Below are 25,939 nucleotides of genomic sequence, written 5' to 3'. Positions count from 1 at the left end.
TGTGTGTAGGGGGCAGTTTGTTACTGCAGCAAGCCTTACAGATCCTGACTGATGCACCATCCATCCTCTTTAGGACAGGGCTCCCCACACTAAGGATTTCATCTGTCCTGAGGACTCCATATGATTTCAGGAGTGAAAAGTGGACAATTCAAGATACCTGAATGTCATTAAACATTCCACTCATGTAAATAACTTGCCTTGCTCTGCTCCCATGTATATCAAGTGATCTTCTCTTTACAATTGGGCATTCATTACATGTGCAATAGCTACAGAGAAAGATACCAGTTTTCCTGAGACTGGTTAAGGTGAGATGGAATTTCTCTTGGTGGCTGAAAAATCAGATCTCTGAGTCTGCATGCAGCCAGTTTGCAAAAAAAAAAAAAAAAAAGAAAGAAAAGAAAAGAAAGCTAACTTGAAGTGGATTAAGCAAAAAAGGAATTTATTGCTGACACAACTAAACTATTTTACAAGCATGTAAGCTTCAGGCATGGCTTGAGCCAAAGGTTCGTGATGTCCAGCTACATTTCTCTGAAATTTTCTTAACTTTGTTATCCTGTGGGTGATAGCTTTGCCTCAAGCCGCTTTCCCTCAGAATAACACAATGGCAGCTGCTGCAAATGCCAGCATTTACATATGTCATCTAGAAGAAAAGGGAATGCCTTTATCCCAGAACCACAAACTAAAGACTTGAGATTAACTCGTTGGACAGGCTTGGCTCACATACCTACATTAAACACTGAGGGCAGAGTGGCAGGACAGAATCACAAGATGCTGTCTGGCTTAACCTAAGCCCTGAGCTCCACCATGGGATAGAAGGCTGGCTCAGTATCCCTGGAATCACGAGAAAGCCCAACCAGAAATACGGATTATTAGGGATGGTTGGAACATGGAGAGTTTAGAAAAGTAGCATCACTCAGTGTGAATTCTGTACTGTCAGCTGGTTCTCTCTTCTGGCAAATATCCAGCCTCTACCTGAGCCTTTCCTCTAAACTTCTACATATGAATTTTGATGCCATATGGCAACTGGCACTGCTTGTTCCCTTCTTCCACTCCCCTCAACTTCATCCCTTGGCCCACATTAATTGGCCCTTGACCTTGGCTCCTGTTCCATAGCTGGTGCACAATGGTCCACCCAGGTGAACCTGCTTCCTCCTCCCCTGCTCTCTCCTCCTTCCCACCCAACACTTTATTCTTTTCCACTGTGCATGATGCATGTGCCATCACCTACAGAGCAGATTATTCCAGAGAGCCAACAGCTCTTTATCCATGTATCTCAAGGTAAATGGAACTCTAAAAAAAGAAGTGAGAAGGAACAGGAGGAATCAGACCAACACCATTCTAAAGGTTACTGCATGCCTGGCACTGGGGCATAGGCCCATTTTCTTGAGAGACATCATTCACCAAACTTCTATCATCCCAACATAGCCTCCATCTCTCCTGTCTCCCATCAACTGTGTCTATTCCATAATAGTAGCTTCCAGCTACAAAGGCTTCACGGTAGGTTGTGCACTCTTTCTTCTAAGTGTTTCCCATCTATTGACTCATTTAATTCTCACAATAACCTAATAATTGTGTTTTATCTTTTTTTTTGCAGTTTTTGGTCCGGGCCATGTTTGAACCTGCCACCCTCAGCATATGGGACCAATGCCCTACTCCTTGAGCCACAGGCGCCACCCTCATGGTGTTTTAAAGATGAGTGTCAGAGAAATTCAAGGTCACTTGGCTAGTGAGCATCAGAGTCAGGTTTCAAACCCAGGCAGTCTGATCTTAGAGTCCATGTCCTTAACCACTGGGTTGACATCATCATTCAAAACGAGCATGGCTCACTGTTTTCACTCCAGTTTTTTTGACTAACCACTTTAATAACTCCTCTTAGTAAAATAATCCATGATGAAAAAAGAAAATAAAGGCCAACAGTCCTGAGACACCTACCATGACTCTAATGTGCTCTATGCTAAACATATTAAACGTACCATTGTTCATTTCATACAATAATACCACGGGTGAAAAGGGGCTTAGAGAGCTCAGGTAACTTGTCAAAGGTCACAGAACTTACAGTGAGAGAGGCTTGGTCTCAACCCAGCCATTGTGATGCCTGATCCTATAACCTTGGCCTCTGACCTGTGGAAGGGCTGCATTTTTGTCCCTTAGTCAGGCTTAATTTAAGGGCAAATTAGAGTTTCACTATCAGGAAGGCTTTTGTTACCACCAACCCTGGGAGTTCATGAGTTCATGACATGGGGACCGGAGGTATGCTCAGTGTTCAGCATTTCTTAAAAAAATTAACACACCAAATAGTGTCTTTGAAGTCCAGCGTGTAGATGGCACCACCAGATAGGAGCACTGATCTATTGAAGAGAAGACCAGGATGAACTTTACAGAGGAAAGGAGATATCTATCTTACACGCAGTCATGAAACCAAAACGTGAGATACCCCTCAGGGCCCAAACCACTGGGTCCCAAGCACAATGCCAAGCAAGAACTATTTTGGGTTCAGCTATAAGAATGTCAGCTTAGGGCTTTAAGAATTAAGCCCTACACAAGTAAGGAAGAGTCACAGCAAGGGAGATAAGGCAGGTGTGAGCCGCATATGAACCACAAAGCTCATATGTGTTGCAATGGTGGTGGTTCTAGATGTCTTACGTGTGTATCCCCATAACCCTTCTAATTCTGAGCTCTGGGTAGTCTCCTCCAGCACTGTCCCTCCCCAACCCTGATCAACTCAGGAGCAGCCCTCCTGTGCACTGAGGTGCTCCCCAAAACAAGGTCATTCTGGATGTCTTCCTCTTCCCCCTCTCTGCTCTCTACAAGCAATATATGGACAAGTATAGCCACTTCCACCTCAAAGTTATCTCCAGTCTAACTGCTTCATCTCCACTTTCATCCTAACAATTCTCCCCCTCCTGGATGATGGCCATCCCATCTCACTTGTCTCCTCACTTCCCTATGAGCCCCTCCAATCTCTTCTCTGTGCTTCAGCTAGAGCAGTGGTTCTCAACTTCCCTAATTCCATGATCTTTTAATACAGTTCCTCGTGTTGTGATGACCCCTAACCATAAAATTATTTTTGTTGCTACTTTATAACTGTAATTTTGCTACTGTTATGAATCATAATGTAAATATCTGATATGCAGGATGTATTAGGTGACTCCCATTACGACCCCCCAAAGGGGTTGTGACCCACAGGTTGAGAACCACTGAGCTAGAGTCACCATTCTACTGTCAAAATTTCATCTATCACCCCATTCCCATGCTTAATATACTTCAAAGGTTTTGCAGTATATTTCAAATAAAGTTTGCCTTCTTGGCTATGACTTAGCTCTATAATGATCTGGCCTTTGCTCCCATCCCCAACCCCATCAGGGGCCCTCTCCCCAGCCCACACCCCACCATGCTCAGGTTCACTCTTGGGAACGTTGGCCCAATGTCCTCTCCTCGGCCCACACCCCATCCTTCAGTTCTCAGCTCAAACGTCATCCCTCCAGAGAGAGCTTCCCGAGGTGTGGCATAGGAGGAAGGGTCCCACCTTCTCTATTTCCTAGGCATAGGCATACATGTGGGCATCTACCTTATCCGTGAAACAGGAACTTAGGGGTGTCACTTCCTCCTCTCCCATGGCTACCTTTAGGAGCAGCTACCAAATATTATTAATCTCCCTTAATCCCACCCACAGCTTTGTGTGAAAGATTTGCAAAGCTCTTTTCAGCCCCAAACCCTTGGCTTGCACATGCCCTTTCCTTAGCCTTTCCTCCACCGCTAAGCCAAATCTTCCCTTTTTCAGGACTTAAGGTAGGTAGACATCTGTTCTTTCCTTTCCCCAAACGCACTACAACTTGCGATCACGCGCGAAGTTGTCTGAGTGGGTGTTCATTGTCAGTTTCTGCATTGCCAGGACTGTAAGCCCCGTGCGAACAAGGACTGCGTTCTCCTCTTTGCCCTGGGTCCTTGGAGGCCAGCAGCATACCTCCTATTCTTCATGATATCAGGGCTATTTGCTGAACAAATTATTGCAAGATCCTTCTCCTTTCAGGCTAATGAAAAGTGATATTTCTTGTTCTGTGAATCCTATGAGTACTTCCAAAATCAACACATTAATTTTTCTTGAAAATCTCAAAAGACCTTAAAAACTCTGTGTTGATCCTCAGACCTGACTCATTACACACCAAAAGGGCGAAATCTTTCCCTTCCCAGGGAGTGCTTTGAGAGCTTTCCGTTTAAATTCTGCGACTTCCGACCTACTAGGAAGGGGGGAGGCGCGAGGCCAGCCCCATTTCTCACTGTATCCCTTCATATGTTCACCCCAGAGTTCAGACCACTAGGATCTACTTCTTGAGGGAGAATCAAAGACCTAACTTTCCATCATAGTGCTTTGTCAAGTTCAAAAGAGAAAGTTACATACATAGAAAGCCAAAGCATAGTCTGTAGAGTGAATTTTTTCAAATGATTTTTTTAAAAAATTAGAAAGTAATTCACAGTGGCAATTTGAAACAAAATATGCCCTGGACTCAGAGAGGTTACTGTATTTTAACAAGTGGATAATATGATTATCTAGTGCGGAGTTGACTGATGTTGCCTCGTCAGTGTAGGAGTTAATGTAGGCATATGTAAGGCATAACGTAATCCTCCAGTACTTAGGCATTTAAAAAAATTTTTCCCTCAAGCAGCAAGAGTGATTATCATGAATGATAAGTAAATTTGTCAGCATTAGGACACCAAAGTAACTTCTATCAATCTGCACGGGGACTTGCCTGAGGCCTGGAAGGACAGTGCCAAGGCACAGGCTGGGGCTCTTGAGAGTGGCTGATGGGTGTATGGTGTGTACTCTTTTCCCTTCTGACATTGAAGAATATTCTGCATAATTTGATATTTGCTAAAATATTTAAAATCTTTTTCATTGAATGAATTTACTACAGAGCTTCATAGATTTCAATTGTCTTACAAATCATTTACTGGAAAAGATTAATTTCTTTAAGATCCAGCTGTAACTTGCCTTGAGCACTGCGCAAATTCTTTAGGAGAACTGATGACTTTTTTTGTTGTTGTTGTTGGGTTTTTTTCTGCCAGGTTAGTTTTTTTTTTGGTCTTCCTGGCTGAAAATGATACTCAATTATTCTGTTTATCAGTGGGGAAAACTCATTTAAACACATTCAGAACCTGCTCCTGTTTTTATTGAATCTAATCCTTCTGTTTCCCTTGCTAAAAAGGTTTAAATATAAATACAATCAAATTTGTTCTATGTGGGCTACTAAAGCCCTACAGTAACACAAAGTGGACCAAAATAGCTCTTCCGTAACTCCCATTAGAAATGCAATGCTATTTGTTTATCAGACAGAATGATGACACCTAAAGAGATCAAAAGAAGAGTGAAGCAGAGCACTATGCACAATTAAAATTAATAAAATTGAAGTTCATAATCCCTACCTGCAGGCTGCTCCAGACAGGAGCCAAATCTTAACTTGGGAATGAGCCTGGTTCCCTGCAGGTAAATGTTGATTGACATCTTCTTACAGAATTGGAGTGGCCTCCAAAAATAACACCTTGCTGTTTCCCAACCTGGGAGATACACAGAAGTCACACAACCAGAGACAAAAATATCAGTTTTATTAAAATAAAACTAAATTTGGCCTGGCACAATGGCTCACGTCTCTAATCCTAGCACTCTGGGAGGCCAAGGAGATCGCTTGAGCTCAGGACTTCAAGGCCAACCTGAGCAACAGCCACACTCAGTCTCTACTAAAAATAGAAAAAACTAGCCAGACACAGAGGTGCAGACCTGTAGTTCCAGCTACTTAAGAGGCTGAGGCAAAAGGATCGCTCAAGACTGGGAGTTTGAGGTTGCTGTGAGCTATGATGCCATAGCACCCTATCTAGGGGCACAGAGTCACATTCTGTCTCAAGAAACAAAAACAAAACAAATAAATAAACAAAAAAACAAATTAGAGGACAGGGCTACACCATGCAAGCAGAGTGAGCTTCTTAACCCTTTACCCTGAATTACACACAATTAGCTCCTTCCCTTATGGGCAGCTCTGGCCAACTATAGATCCCCCTACACAGGTGGAAACTGCCCCTTGGGCTCACTGTATGACATTACCATGATCATGGACACGCTGCCTGAGAGCCAGAATGCTCATTCCCTTCCCAAACCCCTCAATCAGTAAGCCACACCCACCCCCTCCAGTTAGGGGCAGGGGCAGAGGGAAGCCCCAAGTGTTCCAGATGTTTTTTCTTTCTGGCAACAGAATGGAAATTGCTGCCCTTCTCTGGAACGCTGCCGTGGAGTGACAGTTCAGTAAAACAGGAGGAATGCTGTTTCAAATTCTTTTTTTTCTTTTTTCAGAGAGGGGTTTAGTATCTTGATTTTATTTTTTCCTTTCTGCAGTGATCCTTTGTTTTCTGTTCAGTGCCTTCCCCCTCAAGGCTATTCTTTGGAACACCCATTTAACAAAGATGGCTATCGGTATATTCTTTTTTTTTTTTTTATTAAATGATAGCTGTGTACATTAATGCAATCATGGAGTACAGTGTGGTGTTTTCATATACAATTTGAAATATTTTCATCAAACTGAGCAACATAGCCTTTATGTCATTTTCTTAGTTATTGTGTTAAGACATTTATATTCTACTTTTAGAAAGATTCACTTGTACAGGTCATGCAAGAAGCCCAAGTGCCTATCGATCCATGAATGGATCAATAAACTGTAGTATATGTACACCATGGAATACTATGCAGCCATAAAGAAAGATGGAGACTTTACCTCCTTCATGTTTACATGGATGGAGCTGGAAAATGTCCTTCTTAGCAAAGTATCACAAGAATGGAAGAAAAAGTATCCAATGTACACAGCCCTATTATGAAACTAATTTATAGTTTTCATATGAAAGCCCTCCCTCCTCCCATTATAGCCTAAGAATATGGGGGGGGATGGGAGGAGGGAGGATGATTGGAGGGATCACCTCTATGGTTGTTTCAAATTCTATCTTTTATTATTCTACGTGGGCTTCACTAGGACGAGAATCCTCAACTTCATTCTTGTCCTGCTAACCAGAGTCAAACCTGACAAATAACCCTCCACCTAACTTAAAGATTCATTCCATTGCTTAGATCTATGTTTTAAATTTGCCTTCTATTCAGATTGAACTACGTTGTTGTCAAAGGAATTTCTTGATCCTACTTTAGTTCTATGTGAGCTGTTAAAGCCGTAAATAAGACCAAAAAGTACCCGAATAGCTCTTCCATAACTCATATTGGAAATGCAATGCTATTTATCAGACAGAACGATAATGCCTAAAAAGATCAAAAGAAGAAAGAGGCAGACCTCCACTCACAATTAAAACTAATAAAATGACTCTTTACTTACAGGTTTGCATTTTCTTCCTGTTCTCCGCCACAATTTCGTATGCCCTTTTTGTAACCTGTTGCTGGGGAAACTCAGTCATTCTAAGCTTAGGCAACTATTTAAATTGGGAAACTGTTCTTTAATGACCTTAATTGGCTGGAAAGAAAAATCCTTGTCATAGTGCGCCTTCTATTCTGTTTTGGGTTTTAGAATTTCCGGATGTGTGACAAATATTAAACAAACGATCACTTTGATTTCGGGATTCGGACTCAGATCAAAGGTACCATCATCAAACACTTAGCAAGAGGTGATGAAACCAGACGTGGCTCTGCAGTGCAGAGTGCTGACACTCAGGCAGGGGCGCCCTGGGGGTTGCAGAAGGGCTCCTCCGAGGTTTAGATCAATGAGGAGGACACCTCAGCCTTGATGCAACCTTGGTGCTGACACGCTGCAGGTGTCTCCTCGCACCAGTCTTTGATTCCCACACAGCTCCCTTTACATTATCCGAGCCTTGGGTTCATACTAGATTTGAATGCGTGAATCCAAACTACCAGGATTGTGAGAAACAAAGACCTCCCTGGATATTTAAAAGGAGAAGAACCTAAAAGCCTAGACCACGGTATTTCATACTCAAGAAGTTTTAAGACTTGGGGGGACTTCAGATATGATCAAATCATAAGCCCCCCTACTTAGAAAACAAGGAAATAGAAGCAAATACATTTAGTAACTTGAACAAAGTTACAACGCTCATCAGTGACTAGGGCCACAATTGCTTTCTGATCCTCCACCTGTTTTTCTTAATCTCTGCTTCTCAAATTTTGGGAACCTCAGGAAAGAATACCCCAGGGCCAAGAGAAGAAGGTAATGTGAATGGTACCCAGTTACGTACAGTTTGCATATTGTGCTAATTTGTTGAAGTATTAACTAAACTCAGCGATCAGTTTTAGATACCATGTTCTAGCCCAAAGCAAGACTGTCCCTTGGTTCACACAATTTCTAGAGAAATGTCATTTCTCTTCTCAAGGCATTTTTTCAGTTACTATATGAATAGTCCAACTTCATTAAACAGATCATGGCTCAAATCTAGGAAATTCTGGTAAGAATTGATTTCTGAGTTTTTGCGTCCTCACTTGAGTAGACCCAGAACATTAAATTGGCCTGGATAGTTTAGGATTTGTTTGGGGAATTGTTTGGATGGTCCTGAGAATTCTGGTGGGGAAGACAGGAAAGGTTTTGGCCTGGACTTTCAAAGTGTAAAAGTTAAAGAGTCAAAGGAGGGGTGAGGGGAAGGGATGGGGAGGGCCCTTGCTGGGGACCCAGCCATGGCACCCCTTCCTGGCACTCGGACTGAGAACGGGGGGACATAAACCCAGACTATTCCCTCCATAGATAAACAGATGCTAAGGATCAAAACCACCTCCCAGGGCACCCATATTTGGAATTTTCATCTGGAGAAGCATGGGGCAGTCTGGACTGGGCCTTCCTGGTTTCTGAAAAAGCCATCAGCTATTCACATGACCACCAAGAAGTGGACACCTGGTGAAACCACAGACCCAGTTGAGGGAGAAGGAGGGCAGGAAAGGCCAAAGATGCTGACAAGAAACTCCTGACAGCCCCAGAGGGGAAACAGGAAAAAAAAATGTCCAAAGAGGCCCAGGAAGGAAGACTTTGCCAGGTGGCACCACTTGAGCTTAATTAGACAAAGGCTGGAGGGTGGGGGCCCCGAAAACAGACACACCTGGGGAGAGAGAGCGAGAAGGAGGGAGGGCTGGGGGCAAAGGTTGAGGAAAACAAACCTCCTGGGACCACAGATGGAAACACCCCCCCAGGATACGGTGTGAAGAGGCGGCTCAGGGAGCCTCCCAGAAGCCAGAGCATGAGCTGGGGGCCAAAAGGCCGCTGCTGTCACCCAAAGGGGCCAAACAACATCCCTGACGGCCGTCACCTGCTATAACAGAGGATAAATGTCTGCACACTAGGACTGGCAGAAAATAGAGACTGACCTAAAAAGCCTTTTCCTCCTTCCTTTAAATTTCTTTGGTTTTGCTATAGAATTATCTGTTTACTAACAATAAGATTTTGTGCAAGCCAGATCAGATTTTTCTTTCATCTCCCCATTTTGAGAATTTTAAGTGTATGGAAGAATTGAAAGAAAAGTACAGTCAATACTCATATACCCTCCACCTAGACTCACCAATTGTTAATGTTTTCCTCTGTTGGTTTTAGCTTTCTAGCGATGTTCTTTTTTCCCTGAGCCATCTGAATAGACATCACTCCTAAATACTGTAATATGCAATTCCTGAGAATAAGGCCATTCTGTTAGGTAACCAGCCACATGCCTAGGAAAATTAACATTAATGTTATTTAATACGGACTTCATGTTCAAAATTCTTCATTGCCCCCTAAATGCCTTTATGTTGGCCTTTTTTTTTCTATTCCAGAATCTAATATTTGCGCAATGTATTTGGTTATGTCTTGTTAGCCTATTTTAATTTGGAATAATCCCTTGTTTCTTGTTTCTCGTGTTCATTGATGTTTTGAACATAGGGCTAGAATGTGCCACAATTCTGGATTTGCTGGATAGTTTCCTCATAATTACATGCATATTAAAGAGCTTTAGCAATAAGACTGTATAAGAGATACTGCCTTTCCTGGAAGGAGTCATACCTTACAGGTCTGACCTATACAACAGAAAAAGTTCTCACTACACTAACACTAAGGCTCTTCATTTCTTTGCAACTTAGCTTATGCATGGTTTCTCCCCCAAAATATTTTGGTCACAATCGGATCATTAACTGCTCAGTTATATACTGAACACTGAAAGTGATGCTAAGATTCCAAGAAAAAAAAAAAAGGCTGGTAAAGAAACCACATTCTAGAAGAACTTGACTGTCCAATACATACAGAAAATCTAAAAAGAAATTCCTGGATTGAGTGGTGTAGGGAATTTATGATGAAAAGCAAGGGGCAGCACCTTGGTGGTTCTCTGGCAGAGGCAGCGTCCATCTTCACCGACAGCCTGGCTGCAGGGACTCCGTGCTGGGCGGGGAGGTCTGGTGGGTTCTGAAAGCCAGATGTGCGAATGGAAAAGCTGATAGTTGTGTGAACACAGGCAAGCCCAACTCCTACCCTTGGCCAGATGGTGAGCCACTCACCTCTACACACAGTGGTTTACTTGAGACTCTGTACGTATTGTTTTCCAAATACAGACCCCAAATTATGTACAGAAAGAGTGGGTAAGCCCAAAACTAGTTAATAACTAGTCAAACAGTCCTGAAATGGATCAAAAAATATTTAATTCTGAAAATGGCACATGTATGTGATGAAAAATTAAAACAGACCAAAGGGGGGTTATGAAAACTTAATCTGTCTCTCATGCAAGTACCTAGTCCTATTCTTCAGAAATAACCACCATCAGTCTCATCTATTCTCCCAGGAATGCTCCCATAGAAACATCCATTTGCATATTAATACCTTAATATGCAATTTACTAGAGCTCTCTCTCTATTTTTTTCTGTTTCCTTTTCCTCCTCCTTTAACAATGTATCTTAGGTGTTTCTGCTCGTCTGTGTACATACATATCACATGCTTTTTACTTGCTGCATACTATTTAATGAGATACCATTGACTACTTTGCTCATTTTCAGTTTTTTGTTATTATAATGGATGCTGCAAGTACATGTTTGTAAGCAAGTTCCAGAATATTTGTAAGAAATATTCCTAGGATGAAACTGCTGGGTCAAAAGAGCTATGCATTTAAAATATCAATAGACATTGTGGACTTGCCTTCCAAAGAGCTAGTCTCAGTTTTCACTCCAAATGATGTACAAGAAAGCTCACTTCCCTATCTCCTTGCAAAGCTGTGCCTTAATACAATTGGTTGGTGAAATGTGGCATCTTCTTTGTTTTTTTCCAATTTGCAAATGTTTCTAAGACTACTTGGATTTCTTCTTCTGCCCATTTGTCTTCTTAATATTTTCCTAGTGGTCTGTCTCTTGATGATGGACCTAGGAAGGTTTTTTATACAACAGAAACATTAAGCCTTGCCTGTCACGTGTATTGCAATCTTTCCCCCATTTTTTAATTTGCCTTTCAACTTTATTTATAGTACTTTTTAATCAAACATGCAAAAAAAATTTTGTAGTCAAATATATTGGTATTTTTCTCTATAGAACTTAGGTTTTGTGCTTGGGTAGGCCTCCTCTGAAGTAATTATTAAGAAACAAAACAGAAAAATAATTCCCACATCTTATTTGGTACTCCTCATGTTTTATGTTTAAAATATTAGTTCATATAGAATCTATTTTGGTATAAGGATTGAGGGATGGGTTTGAATTTATCCTTTTTTTTTTTTTACAGGTTTTTTTTGGCTAGGGCTGTGTTTGAACCTGCCACCTCCAGAGTATGGGGCCAGAACCCTACTCCTTTGAGCCACAGGTGCTGCCCATGAATTTATACTTTTTCTAAATGCCATTCAGTTGTCTCAAAACTATCAATTGATCCATTTTTTGCCACTGATTTGATTTTTCTTTTTTTACCTTTTGAAAGTAACTGTGTCTTATCTTGGGAAGGACAAATAAATTCCTTCTTTCAATAAAAAGGCATGTCAGGCATTGTTGTATCCTGGGTATAAAATTTTTTCAGTTAGTATTAGTCAATATAGATGCTACTGGAAAAAACTCCTTTTATATATAACTCTTAATCCATTCAGCAGTTTGGTACTTATTTTTCTCCAAAGAACAAATTTGTCATAAATGTTAATGTAAGTTTCCTAAATAAATTTCACTTTCACTCATCTTTGACTTCTAAACAATATGGTTGCAATTCCAAGTAGAGAGTTATGGTAAGTTCTCTGCAATGCAGAAAAAGATCACAATAGTCGATTTATCTTATTACTTAAATTATTCAAAACTTGTCTCTATGGTGGAGATAATTCGGTGTTTTCTTAATTTTGCTTGGAAATATCCTCATATTTCAACATTTTTTCCAAAGTTGAACTCATGGGTTCAGTAAGAATTATAAGAAATTTCACGTGAGGTCATCATTAGCTCTTCATGCTACAGGGTGTAGCTGTCATTACCTCATCGTCTAGGATCAGCATTGGGGAGATGACCTCACAGAAGATAATGCTTCAGTTCCATCCGTTGCTGCCACTATGATTAACTCAAGAAAAACTGGTTACTTTAATTTGAACAGGACTTAAAAGATTTTGAACAGGACTGAAAAGATTCAAAATTGTTCTTAAAAAATGGGGAGTAGAGGGAAACATGGGCTTCATGAGCCCTGGTAGACATCATTAACTGATCATAGCACAATTCCTCCTGGCACATCTTGTTCAATTGTGCATCATAAATGTTTATAAATTGTAAAACAGTGCTTTGCACGTAGGCTATTTTTAATCCATAGTCGTTGAGTAGGAGGGAGGATGGATGGATGGATAAATGGGTATCGAATTGGACTGGCGGATGGTTGGGAGTGCCCAACAATCCCCACAACATGGCAGTAACTGCTGACTGATCCATGAACATGTAGATGACATCTGTTTACTATGCTGCCCTGGAGTTTTATTCTGGACTCATTCTTCCTGATCAGTCTATGAAAGACATCCGTATTAAATATAGTACTTCAGTCAGAAAAGCCCATCTTGCTTGGTGTTCTCATCAATTAATATGTTTATTTTTGCATCATGATATAATTAAGAAAACTGTTTTTATGTCTAAAGTCCTAAACAAAAGTGGATCGATGTACACCCTGTTTCAATTAGGGATCACTCAAACTTTCCTTCTTTCTTTCTCACTAATTACAAATATAAGTCAAATTAGAATGGGAGCTCCTCACTTCATCAAGCACAATGGAAAGTGTTTTATAATAACCATGGCTGCAATATTTTAAAGTGCAGATAATTAAAATCTCAGCATGCCACCATCCAAAGCCCATCCAACAAAAAAGTAGAACCTTCTTACTCTGTATTTCAAAGACCCAGAGACCAAACTCTGTCTTTCCCTCCTTTCTTTGACATGCATTACTGAGGACTTGGAATGTGACATATGTCCTATCAGCAGTTTTGTTCTATTCCTATGCATGTAGATGAGCACACATTTGCAGTAGAGAATGACAGACCCTTACTAAAATAAAAAGATAAAGTTTATTAAGCTTGCTCATCAAATTTTGGTAGACTACCTGTCATCTCAGATGAACACTGACTTCTGCCTGTTCCCAGTTCTCTCTGTAGTGTTTCTGTAACAATCATTTGTTTCTAGAGCCAATGTCCACTGCCTGTTAAAAATCTCTTCCTTTTATTCATTTCAAATGGGGATCCTTTGCAAGATAACATCACTGTGTATAATAGATTTTCTTAACAACCATATGGATCTTAATAAAAATAACCTGATCACTTATTAAATAAATATTGAGTGCCAACCATGCAATGGTCTCTGTGCCAGGTGTCCATGCTGGGGCTACAATGACAGGCTCAAAACTTTTTTCCAGGAATTCTTAGTATGTTCTTACAAAGTAACTATTAGACCCGGGAACACGGACAAATAAATGTGCAAGAAGGGAGTTTTCTGGAAGAAAAGCAAAAGTCAGATGGAGCATTCTCTGTGGAGTGGAATAAGCAGAAATGAAGCAATGATGAACTAAAACAATGTTTCCCCGGGGTGCCCCATCCAATAAAGGATTTGTGATGACTCACAAAAATACAAACTACTCAAAATGATGACAGGACAAGGAAGTATGGATACAAAAACAATAAAAGCAGCAATGAATTCGCCCCCTCAGAGATGCATCCTGGAGTTCTTTTACTTACTAGGGAATGCCAACACCACACTGAAGAGTAACTCAGTGAAGTCTGCCCGACACCTCGATTTTCTCAGCACATAGAACTAAGTGTAAAGACAACAACAGGCAATTATAAAATGATTGGCCAGTCTGTGAAAATCAGGAGAAGGAAGAGCCCCCAATTATTTTAAGTAGATAAGAATAAGTACTTACGGAGTCTGTAAGATTGCTGAAAGAGTAAGGATCAGACCAAAGGTTGAAATCATTTGCTAGTATCTTCATATAGTGATATAAATGGAATAGACAATCAGAAATTAGGTGGGCTACACTGCTTTGGTCTTTTTGAGGCCTTAGACAAAGAGATGTGTTTTGGGAGTATGAGGGAGACTCCTGAGGGGGGTACTCTGCTATTGTGAGACTGGTAAGTAACAGACACTGAAAAAGAAGGCTTTTTAATTCTAAAGGTATCAAAACACAAGAGTTGAAAGCAGTTAGGGAAGACACTGTTGGAGTGAGTACTAGGATTAGGAATTACGATGGGCACATTCTGACATGGGGCATCGTGTTAACGGTCACTTACGATAGGCACATTCTTTCAGGGGGCATCGTGATAGAGGTAACTCTATAGGAACAACGAGTCTACAGGGGAGTCGGGCTCCTTAGAACTACTCATGGCTGAACGGCGGGTGGTCTCAGAATCTACCCACCTACATGCAGCCCAGTGATCTGGGGAACCTTGATTTTCAGTCTTTCACAAATACCCTTGCTCTGGGGGACCTAGATGTGGTATCAACCTCCCCTGCACCACGTTAGAGGAATGAAACACTCAGCCTCAACCTCCAATGGGATTAGAGCACCTGAAAGCCCTAGGATTCTGCAGCTGAGTCACTACTGCACATGGCTCAGTGTTTCTAAGATTGCAAATGAAACCTGGTGCTCCCCCAAAACACTTGCCTCCAAGGATGACCCAAGGACACCACATCACTTCTAATCACAGTCCCCCTCTTTACAAAACAGCTCACTTGTCACGGTTCCCATGCAACCGCTATTGTTAGTCACGCCGTAGTAGATCCTCCCACTTAGTGAAGAGTTCTTAGAAACATAATTCTAATTAGCATTAATTCCAATATTTTTATTTCAAGTCTGTTCACTTAAAGTTAAGGTGACATCTTAATGCTATCGTAGTACAACAACTCACCCAGAATAAGAAGACAGCTTCATTTTTGGAAAGACTCAATTGCTAGATTTTAGACCACATTAAAGAAAAATTAAAATACATGGATTGTCTTCTTCACAAACTCTTCCTGAATATTTCATGTGTTTTGTGTTTTATTTGCTGTACATATCTTCACAGTGTGCATATTATTCAAATATTCCTAACAGATGGTCTCAAGTGCTACATATTATATAGCATTAAATGAATAGCTTGGTAAACAAATGAGTCAAGGATTAAAATATTTTACAGCTTATAATTCACGAAAGATGTTCAATAACAGTACATTAGTGAAAAGAAATCCTTAAATGTAAACACAGAAAGTTTAAACGCCACTATTGGATTAGTCAACAGCTCATGAGAAATGAATTATTTTTGTAGAAGTGTTTGTCCTGCGTGGCCTCATGGACTATAACCTCCCAGTGAGCTGTCCCTTCCATCCCCCTTATCCTCCTTATCCTCCCTCATTTCCCCCACGTTGATGCTGCCACTGTAACTAAGATGGAAAATGAAACAAATAAACCAAGTTTGTTACCCCTTAGATTATCAGCAGCAAAATTTTGCTGAAAGAGGCAGGGGATTCCCAAGTAGCTTTTAATTTCCTTAATATTAGGTTTCTATATGGCCTCATCTAAGGTCTGGCATTGAAGTTTTCACTAGGGTTTGCATAATTAAAATGGACAACACACACACACACAAAGAACCCTAAATCCAACCACTTTTCCCAGTGTTCAGATGTCTTTGAACCCACTTTACACTGTTGATGTTCCAGACATTATCTCTCTGAGGAATAAAAGTCAAGAAATTTCTCTCCTATTGAATGTTCTTTCTCATCCCACCCTGACTTCAAATACATTTTTACTCTAACATGTAATAATCTTTTCCTAATCATGTACAGGAGTTCTCATATTGGATCCAAGACCTAAGAGGAATTTCAAATTTCCATTCTAGATTTTCCTAGAAATAAAACCTCAATCCAGTTTTGTGACCAAAACCTCATAAGCTTTTTATCAACAAGTTGATGAAATGATGGATACTGTAGTCAAGTTAGGAAGTGTTCATTAAGTAAAGCTTCTCACCTGAGGTCACACCAAGTCAGTTTCATTTGCTGTCTTACGGTAAATTTTATTCTAGAGTATTCCACATGAGGCTGCACTCTCTATTTCTTTTCCTATACTAATCTCTCTCTCTCTCTCTTTTTTTTTTTCAGTTTTTAGCCAGGGCCTGGTTTGAAACCATCACCTCTAGTACATGGGGCTGGTGCCCTACTCCTTGAGCCACAGGCACTCCCCTATACTAATCTCTTTTACCTCAATTAAGGTGTCTGTGAGACCGAGAAAGATGCCCTCCTTAACTAAACAACTTGGCAGAGCCAAATCAGACCAATCAGAAGACCATCTGGCAGTGTCACATCAAGGCCCATTGTGTAGTTTTTCCTTCTGAATCACAATACCAACTCTTATTGCATAAGGAAAATATATCAATAATCAATAGTATGTAATATGTATCTACTTCATAAGATATGCACTATACATGACTTATGAATATTCTACCTACATGGAGTTAAGTCATATTGAAATTTTCCTTTTAAATAAAAAGTATTCATTTCATTAACAAACTAAAGAGAAAAAAAGAAGGTTCATAAACAAATTGAAGACTGACAATAAAATTAATTAACATTAAGCCAAAAAAACACAGAGGATTTCCTGAATGACAGTAAGCCCAGGGGCAAAGGTGGGAGAGGGGGGTCTCTATTTCAATGGTTCTCAAATTTGAATGGTATTAGAGTCACTTAAGGGGCTTGTTAAACTGGCTTTGTGGGTCCTACCCCCAGAGTAGCTCTTGCAGTAGATTGGGGCTGGGGCCTGAGAATTTGCATTCTAACAAGTTCGCAGGTGACACTGCTGACATTGCTGCCCTGGGGACAACACTGTGAGAACCAGTGATCTAAATTATTCATCTTTCCTGATCAGACTGGGATCAAAAAGTATGGTAGGATTTCAAATGGCTGATGTACAAAATTTAACAAACTATGGAATCGATGGCCATTACAAAATTATGCTCCCCAAAATCACATGAAAATACATTTACTTTCTATTACTGAAAATTCTTATACAACATACAGAATGTGATTTAACAAAGCACAATATTCCATGAACTGATCTTTGGGACACTAGTGGTGTTTATACAATCTTTACCGAAATGACAAGATCACCAGGATAACATTCTAACACACCTGAAACACCAGAGCAGCGTCCCTCAGGCTGTACCACAGGTCACCCGCACTGTTTTCCCTGAAGGCAGAGTCAGGGTCAGACAGGCATACTGGAAAAGTCTTTTTTAAATTACTTATTTGGATGGTGGTAATAACATTTGCCATGAGATCTACCCTCCAAAAATTTTAAGTGTAGACTATAGTACAGTAGACTGCAGGGACCAGGGTTGTCGCCCGGCACGCCTCCAGAACAGACTCACCCCTCACAACGGAAATTCTAGACCCAGTCAGGAGTCATTCTCCTGCTCCTCCCCAGAGGAGTCCTGCACCATGGTGCTCGGTTTACTTACCACACACACTGCGTGTGCCCCTCAGCCAAGCCATTTTTTGATGAAACACAAAATCATTTGTGGGGGAAGTAAACCAGCTTACTCTGAAATGTTCTTACCATGAAGACAATAAGGAAGACGATGATGCAGACGGTGCATCAGAAATGACTCACTCAGGAAGAGATTGGGAACTGGTGGCATGTAGGGATTTTTCTTTAAAAAATGAATTAGCTGGGTCGGCGCCTATAGCTCAGCAGGTAGGGCACCAGCCACATACACCAGACCTGGCGGGTTCAATCCAGCCCAGGCCTGACAAACAGCGATGAAAACTATAACCAAAAAATAGCCAGGTGTTGGGGTGGGTGCCTGGAGTCCCAGCTACTTGGGAGGCTGAGGCAAGTGAGTTTGAGGTTGTTGTGAGGTGTGATGCCATGGCACTCTAGCGAGGGCAACAAAATGAGATTCTGTCTCAAAAAGGAAAAAAAAATTAGCTGCTAACATTTGGAAATCTGTATTATGTTTCAGTTGTCTGCATCCATTTCCAAACGGTCACAGTGAGCTGGAGCTGAACAGCTATTGCTCCCTGTTAGTGGAGAAAATGGGCCCTCTAGATTGCCACCATCCCCAGTAATCCTTATGCTTTTACCCCTGGCCTGCCCTGCCACCTGGCCTACCTGGCTGGCTCTGAAAACGTTTGAGTCTGCAATCCCTGCACAGATGAGAAAGTTTGCTGGGAACTGTACATAATCTGTAGTCTCCATCTTACATACTTCTCTGCCATTCACCAAGAGTATAACAAAATTTAACATTATGACAATAATCTTTACTGTTCTAATTTTAAACGAATCAATTTGCAAACTTTGGTACTAATACTAGTAACAAACCAGACCATATCTTACATTTGACCACAACATACCATACTTGAAAATCTCTTGACTGAGAAATTTGATTTTGTGCTTCCCGGTATAAATTCTGGCTTTTATTAACTAATTAACTAATTTCAAGTCATAGTTTTACTCTGTCACTCTGGGTAGAGTGACGTCATAGCACCCTGTCTCACAGCAACCTCAGACTCTTGAGCGTGAGCAATCCTCTTCCCTCAGCCTCCTGAGTAGCTGGGACTATGGGCGTGTGCCATGACATCCAGCTAGTTTGTCTATTATTAATAGAGACAGGGTCTCACTCTTACTCAGGCTGGACACGAACTCCTGAGCTTAAGCAGGCCACCTACCTCGGCCTCCCAGAGTGCACCCGGCCAATTCTGGCTTTTTATTAATAGCATGCGTAACAAATGATGATGCCATTGAACGTGGAAGAGTCAAATTTGAGGGTGTGAGGAATGTAAGAACAAAATTAAGTGCTCTTAGTTCATGTAATTATTAAGTACATAAAAACATTGTTTATAAGCATTAACTATATAACCATGAAAATACAAAAGCATGAAATTGTGGTATTATGTAAAACTATTTGAGGGAGAATATAAAATGGTGGGCATTCAGGTCACAAGCCTATCGCTCTGTGAAAGATAGCAAATGTTTGTGAGACAGGCATTAGAACAAGACCCATGTACAAATGGCCACTTTACCAGAATAATAGCTTTCTACTTCCAATTATCCCAAATATCTTTGTCTCAGCAGACTAGGGAAGAAGAATGTGTGTGGTGGGAACGAGCGGACAGAGGGACAGTCTGGAGGAGATACACTGGGAGCAGAGGCAGCATGGGTGATGCACCCTTCAAGTGGGAGAGGAGTTGAGGAATAGGAAGGTGTCCCGGCCTGCCAAGAGATCCCTTGTTCCAAACGTGTGTGATTTACATCCACAGCTACACATGGATCACGTCGCACGGTCTAAAATACGACTGCTTAGTACACGGCCACAGGCAGACCCACTTTGGTGCACACACTCAGGCCAGTGTGCTGCCCTCAGAGGCATTTGAGATGCGCTGTGCCGAAGTAGAGGGACTAGACGTGGTGATTGATTAGTGACTTTTGCCACCAGCTGGAGGACAGAGAGTGGTGAGAAATGGGTTTGCCAACCCTGTTCTACTCTTTCTCGAGCACCACAGAGATTTTTCATTTGTTGTCTTAAATTCCCTCTGAAAGTTATTGCGAGGAATGAATAAATTTAGGTATAAATAGAACACACTCAGCCTAGGCTTACGCATATACTGTTATAATACTTACATGTCATTTTCATCAAACTGTGAGCTCTGAGTGGGTCTCTTGTATGCACGTGGCATTCACACATTTATGGAAGCAGCTTCACGGTGGGTAAGTTTGTCTTATAGAGTATTTGCTGCAATAAAGCAAATAAGAGGCATCAAAGTATTTATTAAAAGACAAGGACGTATGTACAAGTGCATTATGGCAACACTGTTTCAGCTACAGTAAGAAAAAACTGGCAACTGATTCAGTTTAAACACTTTAATCAACAATAATAAATCAATAATCATATAAAAATTCTGATTCATGCATAAGATTACATAAATTATACAACTGTCACATTATACAGAGCTTACATACTTTTGAATTTGAATCTCAAAAAATGTACACAAGTTACTAGATAGAGCTCTTACTTCAGAAGTGTAATACTCTTCAGTTATAAATAATGCTTGTATCTTTCAAATTCCTGCTAAATATATACATCTCTAGATCTGCAGCATTTTTCGTACCTCAAAATACAAACCATCTGGAAGCTTTGAAGATTAATAGGCCCAAATGTACCATTTGTTAGACTTCAATTCCATTGCAAGAGTGGAGTGTTTTTTTTTGACAGAGAAAATAAACGGAGTAAAACGTCAACTCTAGTTTAATGCTTGAAGAGCTACACTTCTTATTCAATACATCAGAAAACCCTTCATATGCAGATTAATTAGTAAAGGTGCTACCTACTGCATATTAAATACTTCCTATGATTGCATCTGGATTATTAAAGTTATACATCTGCACAGATGGGGGCTTTCCACGTGTGCTGACAGACCTTCCCATCTACCAGCCTGGACAGCAGCACTGGGATCCGCTCCTTTACTTCAAAGAGATCGAGTGGATGGGCATGCTTTATACTTCACTTACACACACCAATAACACCTACCAGCTACAAGACATATGAGTACATGAACATCAAAAAGTTTCAGCTTGATTTACAAATCCAAGGTAGGTTGCTTCTGAAAAGCTACAGAGGCAACTAAAAGCTCTAATGTAACAATTACTGCAGATATAGTAAGACAGGAGTTTTTCGGTTTTTTGTTTTTTTTTTAAAGATTCTCCTTTTTAAAGAGTAAGCACCCTTTTAGGGGTTGGTAGGTGGGGCTTGGGGGTGGGGAAGTGGGTGAAGGAAGGACATGAAGAAAGCAAGTCTGTCACTAATGAGCTTAGTTTTACTTAGGCTTCCATTCATGAAACCCTTTTAAATACAAGGCAACATTTTCACAGCTGGAAAATTACAACTAAATCTTGATTAACTGCCAAAAGCAATAGATGTCGTTATGTGTAACCTACGGATAATACTACATTTGTGGGAAATGGCAAAACTACGTTCAGTGCAGATATTCAGCAGCAAAAAGCAATATTTAGACACTTTTCATGAATGGGTTACATGTTATTTTATATACAATTCTAAGATAGGACCGTGGTATTCAATAAATGAAACTGGAAGCCTAAATGGTAGGAAGGTATGTTTAATATTTTTAAAGCTAAATTTTCACTGGGAGAACTGGTGGTAAAATAAAACTTTTTAAAATAATAGCAGAAATAGTTTAATTATGTAATGGAAGTCTGTTAGCTTACTTGAGATAAATACCAATTCAGTGATAAAAATTCTCTTGGTGGAAATGCTTTTGAGCGTGCATTCCTTAAGCATAAAAGCAAATGTAAAATCTGTTTATCATCTACTGGACCATGCGTTATTTAATAAGCACATAAATTTTATTTCCAATTCTAAACTACTAATAAAATACATTATTAGAATACTTGAAGTGATATTTTGGAAAAATAAACTCAGGTGATCCTTTTTGGCCTCTTCCTGTAGAGTGCTAAAAATGAAACCTACTCTGTCTGCACTTCTTTCTAAACACAGGAGACGCTGATACGTTTACTTGGGATCTCATTTTTACTTTTTGTTTTTAGCTTACTGACTGATTATGAAAATATGTAATATGTTTACGCTATATCGTGAGCGAAAATTCATAAACATGGAAACAGAACATTTTCAGGCAGTGTTAAATGTAGATTCAGTTTAAAATACAATACTTAGCTCAGATTTAAGGATAAAAATATTGATTCTTTTATAACTAGGTCACCCATGTATAGATTAATCTAATGCTTAATAGTTTTTATATAGGCAAAGAATTGATCCTTTAAGATGAATTTCCTCATAAAAGGAATAGCAATACTTGAACCATACTTTTAATGAGCTCTATTTATGTAAAATGTTATCTTCAAAACAAAGCTGACATCTTGGTTCACTCTATAAAGAGCAAATTTGGCCAAAGCATATTACAGTATCTTCAGATATCTACCGTAATACTGAAAACATATGGATTTTGGCATTTTAAAAAGTGTAACAAGAGCCTCAATAATACTGCCAGAAAAAAACTAATGCTAAACAATTTGTAACATTCGGTAAGTGTTAATAAAAATGACACCATCTTTAAAAATCCTAATTACCATGACTTAAAATGGGGAAATAAAATTCTACACTAGATTTTGAGGTTTATTACAGAACTTTAATTAACTGTAAGTGGAGGAAAAAAAATTGATAAAACCTATCCTTCCTTCTCCATTTCCTAATTTTATGCAAATATTTACTTTTTATTTGGAAAAAAATTTCACAATTTCAAAATGTATATTCTCATAGAAAGGTGAAGAAATTCAGAAAATGCAAATAAGATGGGGCTTTTAGCTTATGAAAATAAGCTTGACCAAGCACTCTGATTCGAAATATTAAAATGAACAAAACTATTATTTCTGGCTTTTATTTAACTTTTAATGAAGTCTTACTAGAGATGAACATCAGGGAAAAATGCAATTCATTAAAAGATTGGGGACTATGTAAGTCTCCACGTGGAGATTAATTTTTCACTTTAAATGCAGAAAGACACAGATACCCTCATTGTTTCATAGTAAATATTTAAGATTTTCAAGGCTGAGAAATAAGCAGAAAATTAACAACATTTTTATACCACTGCTTTTCAATTTAAATTTCAGAATAATTTTGTACAAATATGTAATCTCTGGAAGAAATCAACATTTTGGAAGAATGGACTTTAAAAAAAGACATAATTTTGTAATCAATCAACTCTTAAAGTTTGGATGGTAGAATAATATACATATATAAAATATGTCATCCTAGCAAAGATTTGTTCTAAAAACTCACTCTTCCTTTATTAAGTCTTATTTTGGTTCAAGACCCCAAAGCAACCATCTGCTCTGTTATTGATGTAACTTGAAACCAAGCCTAATTTTTCATGTCTTGAGTTTGCCCACTGCTTTGGGTTATCAAACACCAGATGATCACCTACTTTTCTTTCCCCAAATTATTTTCAGAGCTAACTTCACAATATTTTCTTTGCCAGTGACTTAGTGGCATGCACAATTGCAATGAAACAAATTACATTAGTTCATCTTCTGCTTATACCCATGTTAAGATAATTATTAAATAATTCAAAGAAATTCATGCTGTTGTAAAGTTAACGAATGGTCCTAAAATTTGTCATTAGGATTTTAGAGCATTACTTTTGGGAAGAGAGCAAAAATTTGATGTGGGAGTAATACATAGTAGCTCCCTTTGAAACCAAGGTTCACACAGTCAAGAGTGATTTGAAGCAGCTTCTCTGTAACAAACCATAATGGTAATGATGATGACTTGTCTTGCATCGATAGAGCACACACAGTTTCAAATTACGAAATCGGTATCCTAACCTTAGAGGCAACCAGTTGGTTTTTAAATGTTCTAAAAACACATGTATATATGAGGTATATGCCTGTATTTTATATACAAGATACATGAACATATATTCATGTACATATATGTATATAAAATAGGAACTGTATTTTCAGTAGTGTTTATAATGAAGCAGTATTCCTGAAGCTAAATAGCTCTACAAATTGACTTCTGAGAAACCAACCACAGTATCAATTCTGCTTTATGAAAAATCTATTCCTGAGGAATAACTCATGTACTTCTGAAGATATTTCTGGGCATATGGCAGGTTAGTGGGCCAGCACCAGCACCTAAGTGAATCCTAAGGAACTGCTTATTCATTGAGAATATGGCCCATTTTTAAATTATTTTGCTTGCTTCAAAGGTCACTCTTGATAGTCCCTGCTGATATTTACAGGTAAAACAATTTTTCACAATGTAGGAGAGTATGAAATGAAACCTCTCATAGTGTTGTCTCTTTCAGTAACAAGTTTTTCCTTCTTTCTCTCTTTCTTCCTCCAATTATAAACAGTACAACTGGCTTTATTAACTATTGGAGAATTTGCCAGCTTTCCTGGATGGCTCGTACGGCACTCTGAGAATACTGGGCGTTTCTTCCATCACCCGGACGAGGAGGTTGTCGATGTAGTCCTCCAGCTCCCGGATGTGGGTGTCCTTCCTCCTGAGGAGCTCTTTGTGTTTCACCAGTTCCTGGAGTACCTCTTCGTAGGTCAGGCTACGATACCCTGCAGTGGCATCAAAAGGGTTGCTGTCCTAGAACAAGAAAAAGCCTGTCGCTTTAGTTGATACAATATCAGGGAAAAACACTAGTAGCTATACAGAACTTTTGGCTTTACAAATCCTGTGAAGTTTTCCTCCATCCTTGGCCAGAGTTAATGTGAGAGAGTTCACGGACTGCCCAGCCAGCTCAGAGGAAGGCAAGGACTAGGGCAGATACATCAAAGCCTTGATTATAACTCTAAATTCTCTAACTTTTTTTTATCTTGTGGACAATTTCCTAAGATCAGAAACTGACCATATAATTTAAGACTAAATTAAGGGATGAAATATCCTATAATAAATATGACTAAAATCGATTAAAACTAAAGATCTCTAAGAATTAACTTGGAGAAACTGTAAGATGCTATTGAAAACTAAGCATTTGGACATGTGTCCTCAGGGAATTACTTCAACTGAACTGGGGCTTAATGTTGTACCTCTGGCTTTTTATCAGAGATGTATACAAGAGCAATAATATCAAATCTGCTTCCCTGATTTGCTACGAAATGTTGAAAGCACTTTGAATTAAATCAATCAGCAGCCTAGTAAGCCCCCTGTGAGTAATTTTTGTTTTGGAAAGTAGGCAGAGATTTTGTTTTCCCAAGTAATGGGTCTATTTCCTCCTTCTAGTAATAACAATTATCTAATTTATCTTATTTCCCTTTTTGCTGGGGCTCTCAGGAAACTCAAAAGAGTTCAACTATAACCATGTTAATACTTATGGTCAGTAGATCTACATTCTCTCGCATTTCACTTATTTATGTAGTTGACTTTATCCTAATTGATAACATTTTTTAGGTATAACCATAAGTATCCCCAAAAGGAAAGAAAAAGGCATTGATTTAATTCATTTTTATTACACAACAGTCTAATATTAATGTGACATCAAAAGCTAAAGAAAAATGTTTCTCAAGAATTTAAGAAGGTACTGTTAATGTTGTCTTTTATTTACAGTGTTTAGACAGCATTTAGATTTTTTATTCCATAAAAAGTACCCAAATACAGCTTAGCAATTTTTATGATTTTTAAAACACAGTTCTATCACTAAGCCAAATAACTTAAAATGAATTTCATCATTCCTTTTCAAAACATTTCCATTTGCTTTTAGGAAAATCAACTAAAGTACTAAGGAAATTGGTTTACTTGTTCTTAAGGTCAAACAGTATCTAATCTATTAAATGAAGGATGAGGAATGAGGACTGGTGAATGAAGAATAACCTGTTTTTCCCCCTTCCCCATAAGAATTAAATTTGCTTTTATCCATGTTTAGGAACTATTTTAACTGTGTTATATTTCTCAAGAGTTTTCCTCAGTAAAGCAAAAGTTTATTAACTCATGCCCCCAATCCCAGCCATGACTTTGC

General features: G+C 39.4%; 1 protein-coding gene across 1 annotated transcript in view; it reads right to left on the bottom strand.

Moving 5' to 3' along the window:
- Window positions 1-23,168: 23,168 nt before the first annotated feature.
- Window positions 23,169-25,939, bottom strand: part of RAB11FIP2 (RAB11 family interacting protein 2) — a 38,690-nt gene continuing 35,919 nt past the window's right edge. The window contains exon 5 of the mRNA XM_003787125.3: window positions 23,169-24,570. Within this exon, the coding sequence (XP_003787173.1) occupies window positions 24,343-24,570 (228 nt within the window). The 3' untranslated portion in view covers window positions 23,169-24,342. The remainder of the gene's footprint in view (window positions 24,571-25,939) is intronic.

Source organism: Otolemur garnettii, unplaced genomic scaffold, assembly GCF_000181295.1.
Source record: "Otolemur garnettii isolate 467f Iridium unplaced genomic scaffold, OtoGar3 scaffold00021, whole genome shotgun sequence".
NCBI lineage: Eukaryota > Metazoa > Chordata > Mammalia > Primates > Galagidae > Otolemur > Otolemur garnettii.
Note: the sequence above shows the minus strand (reverse complement) of the source record. Positions and strands in the feature narration are given on the sequence as shown.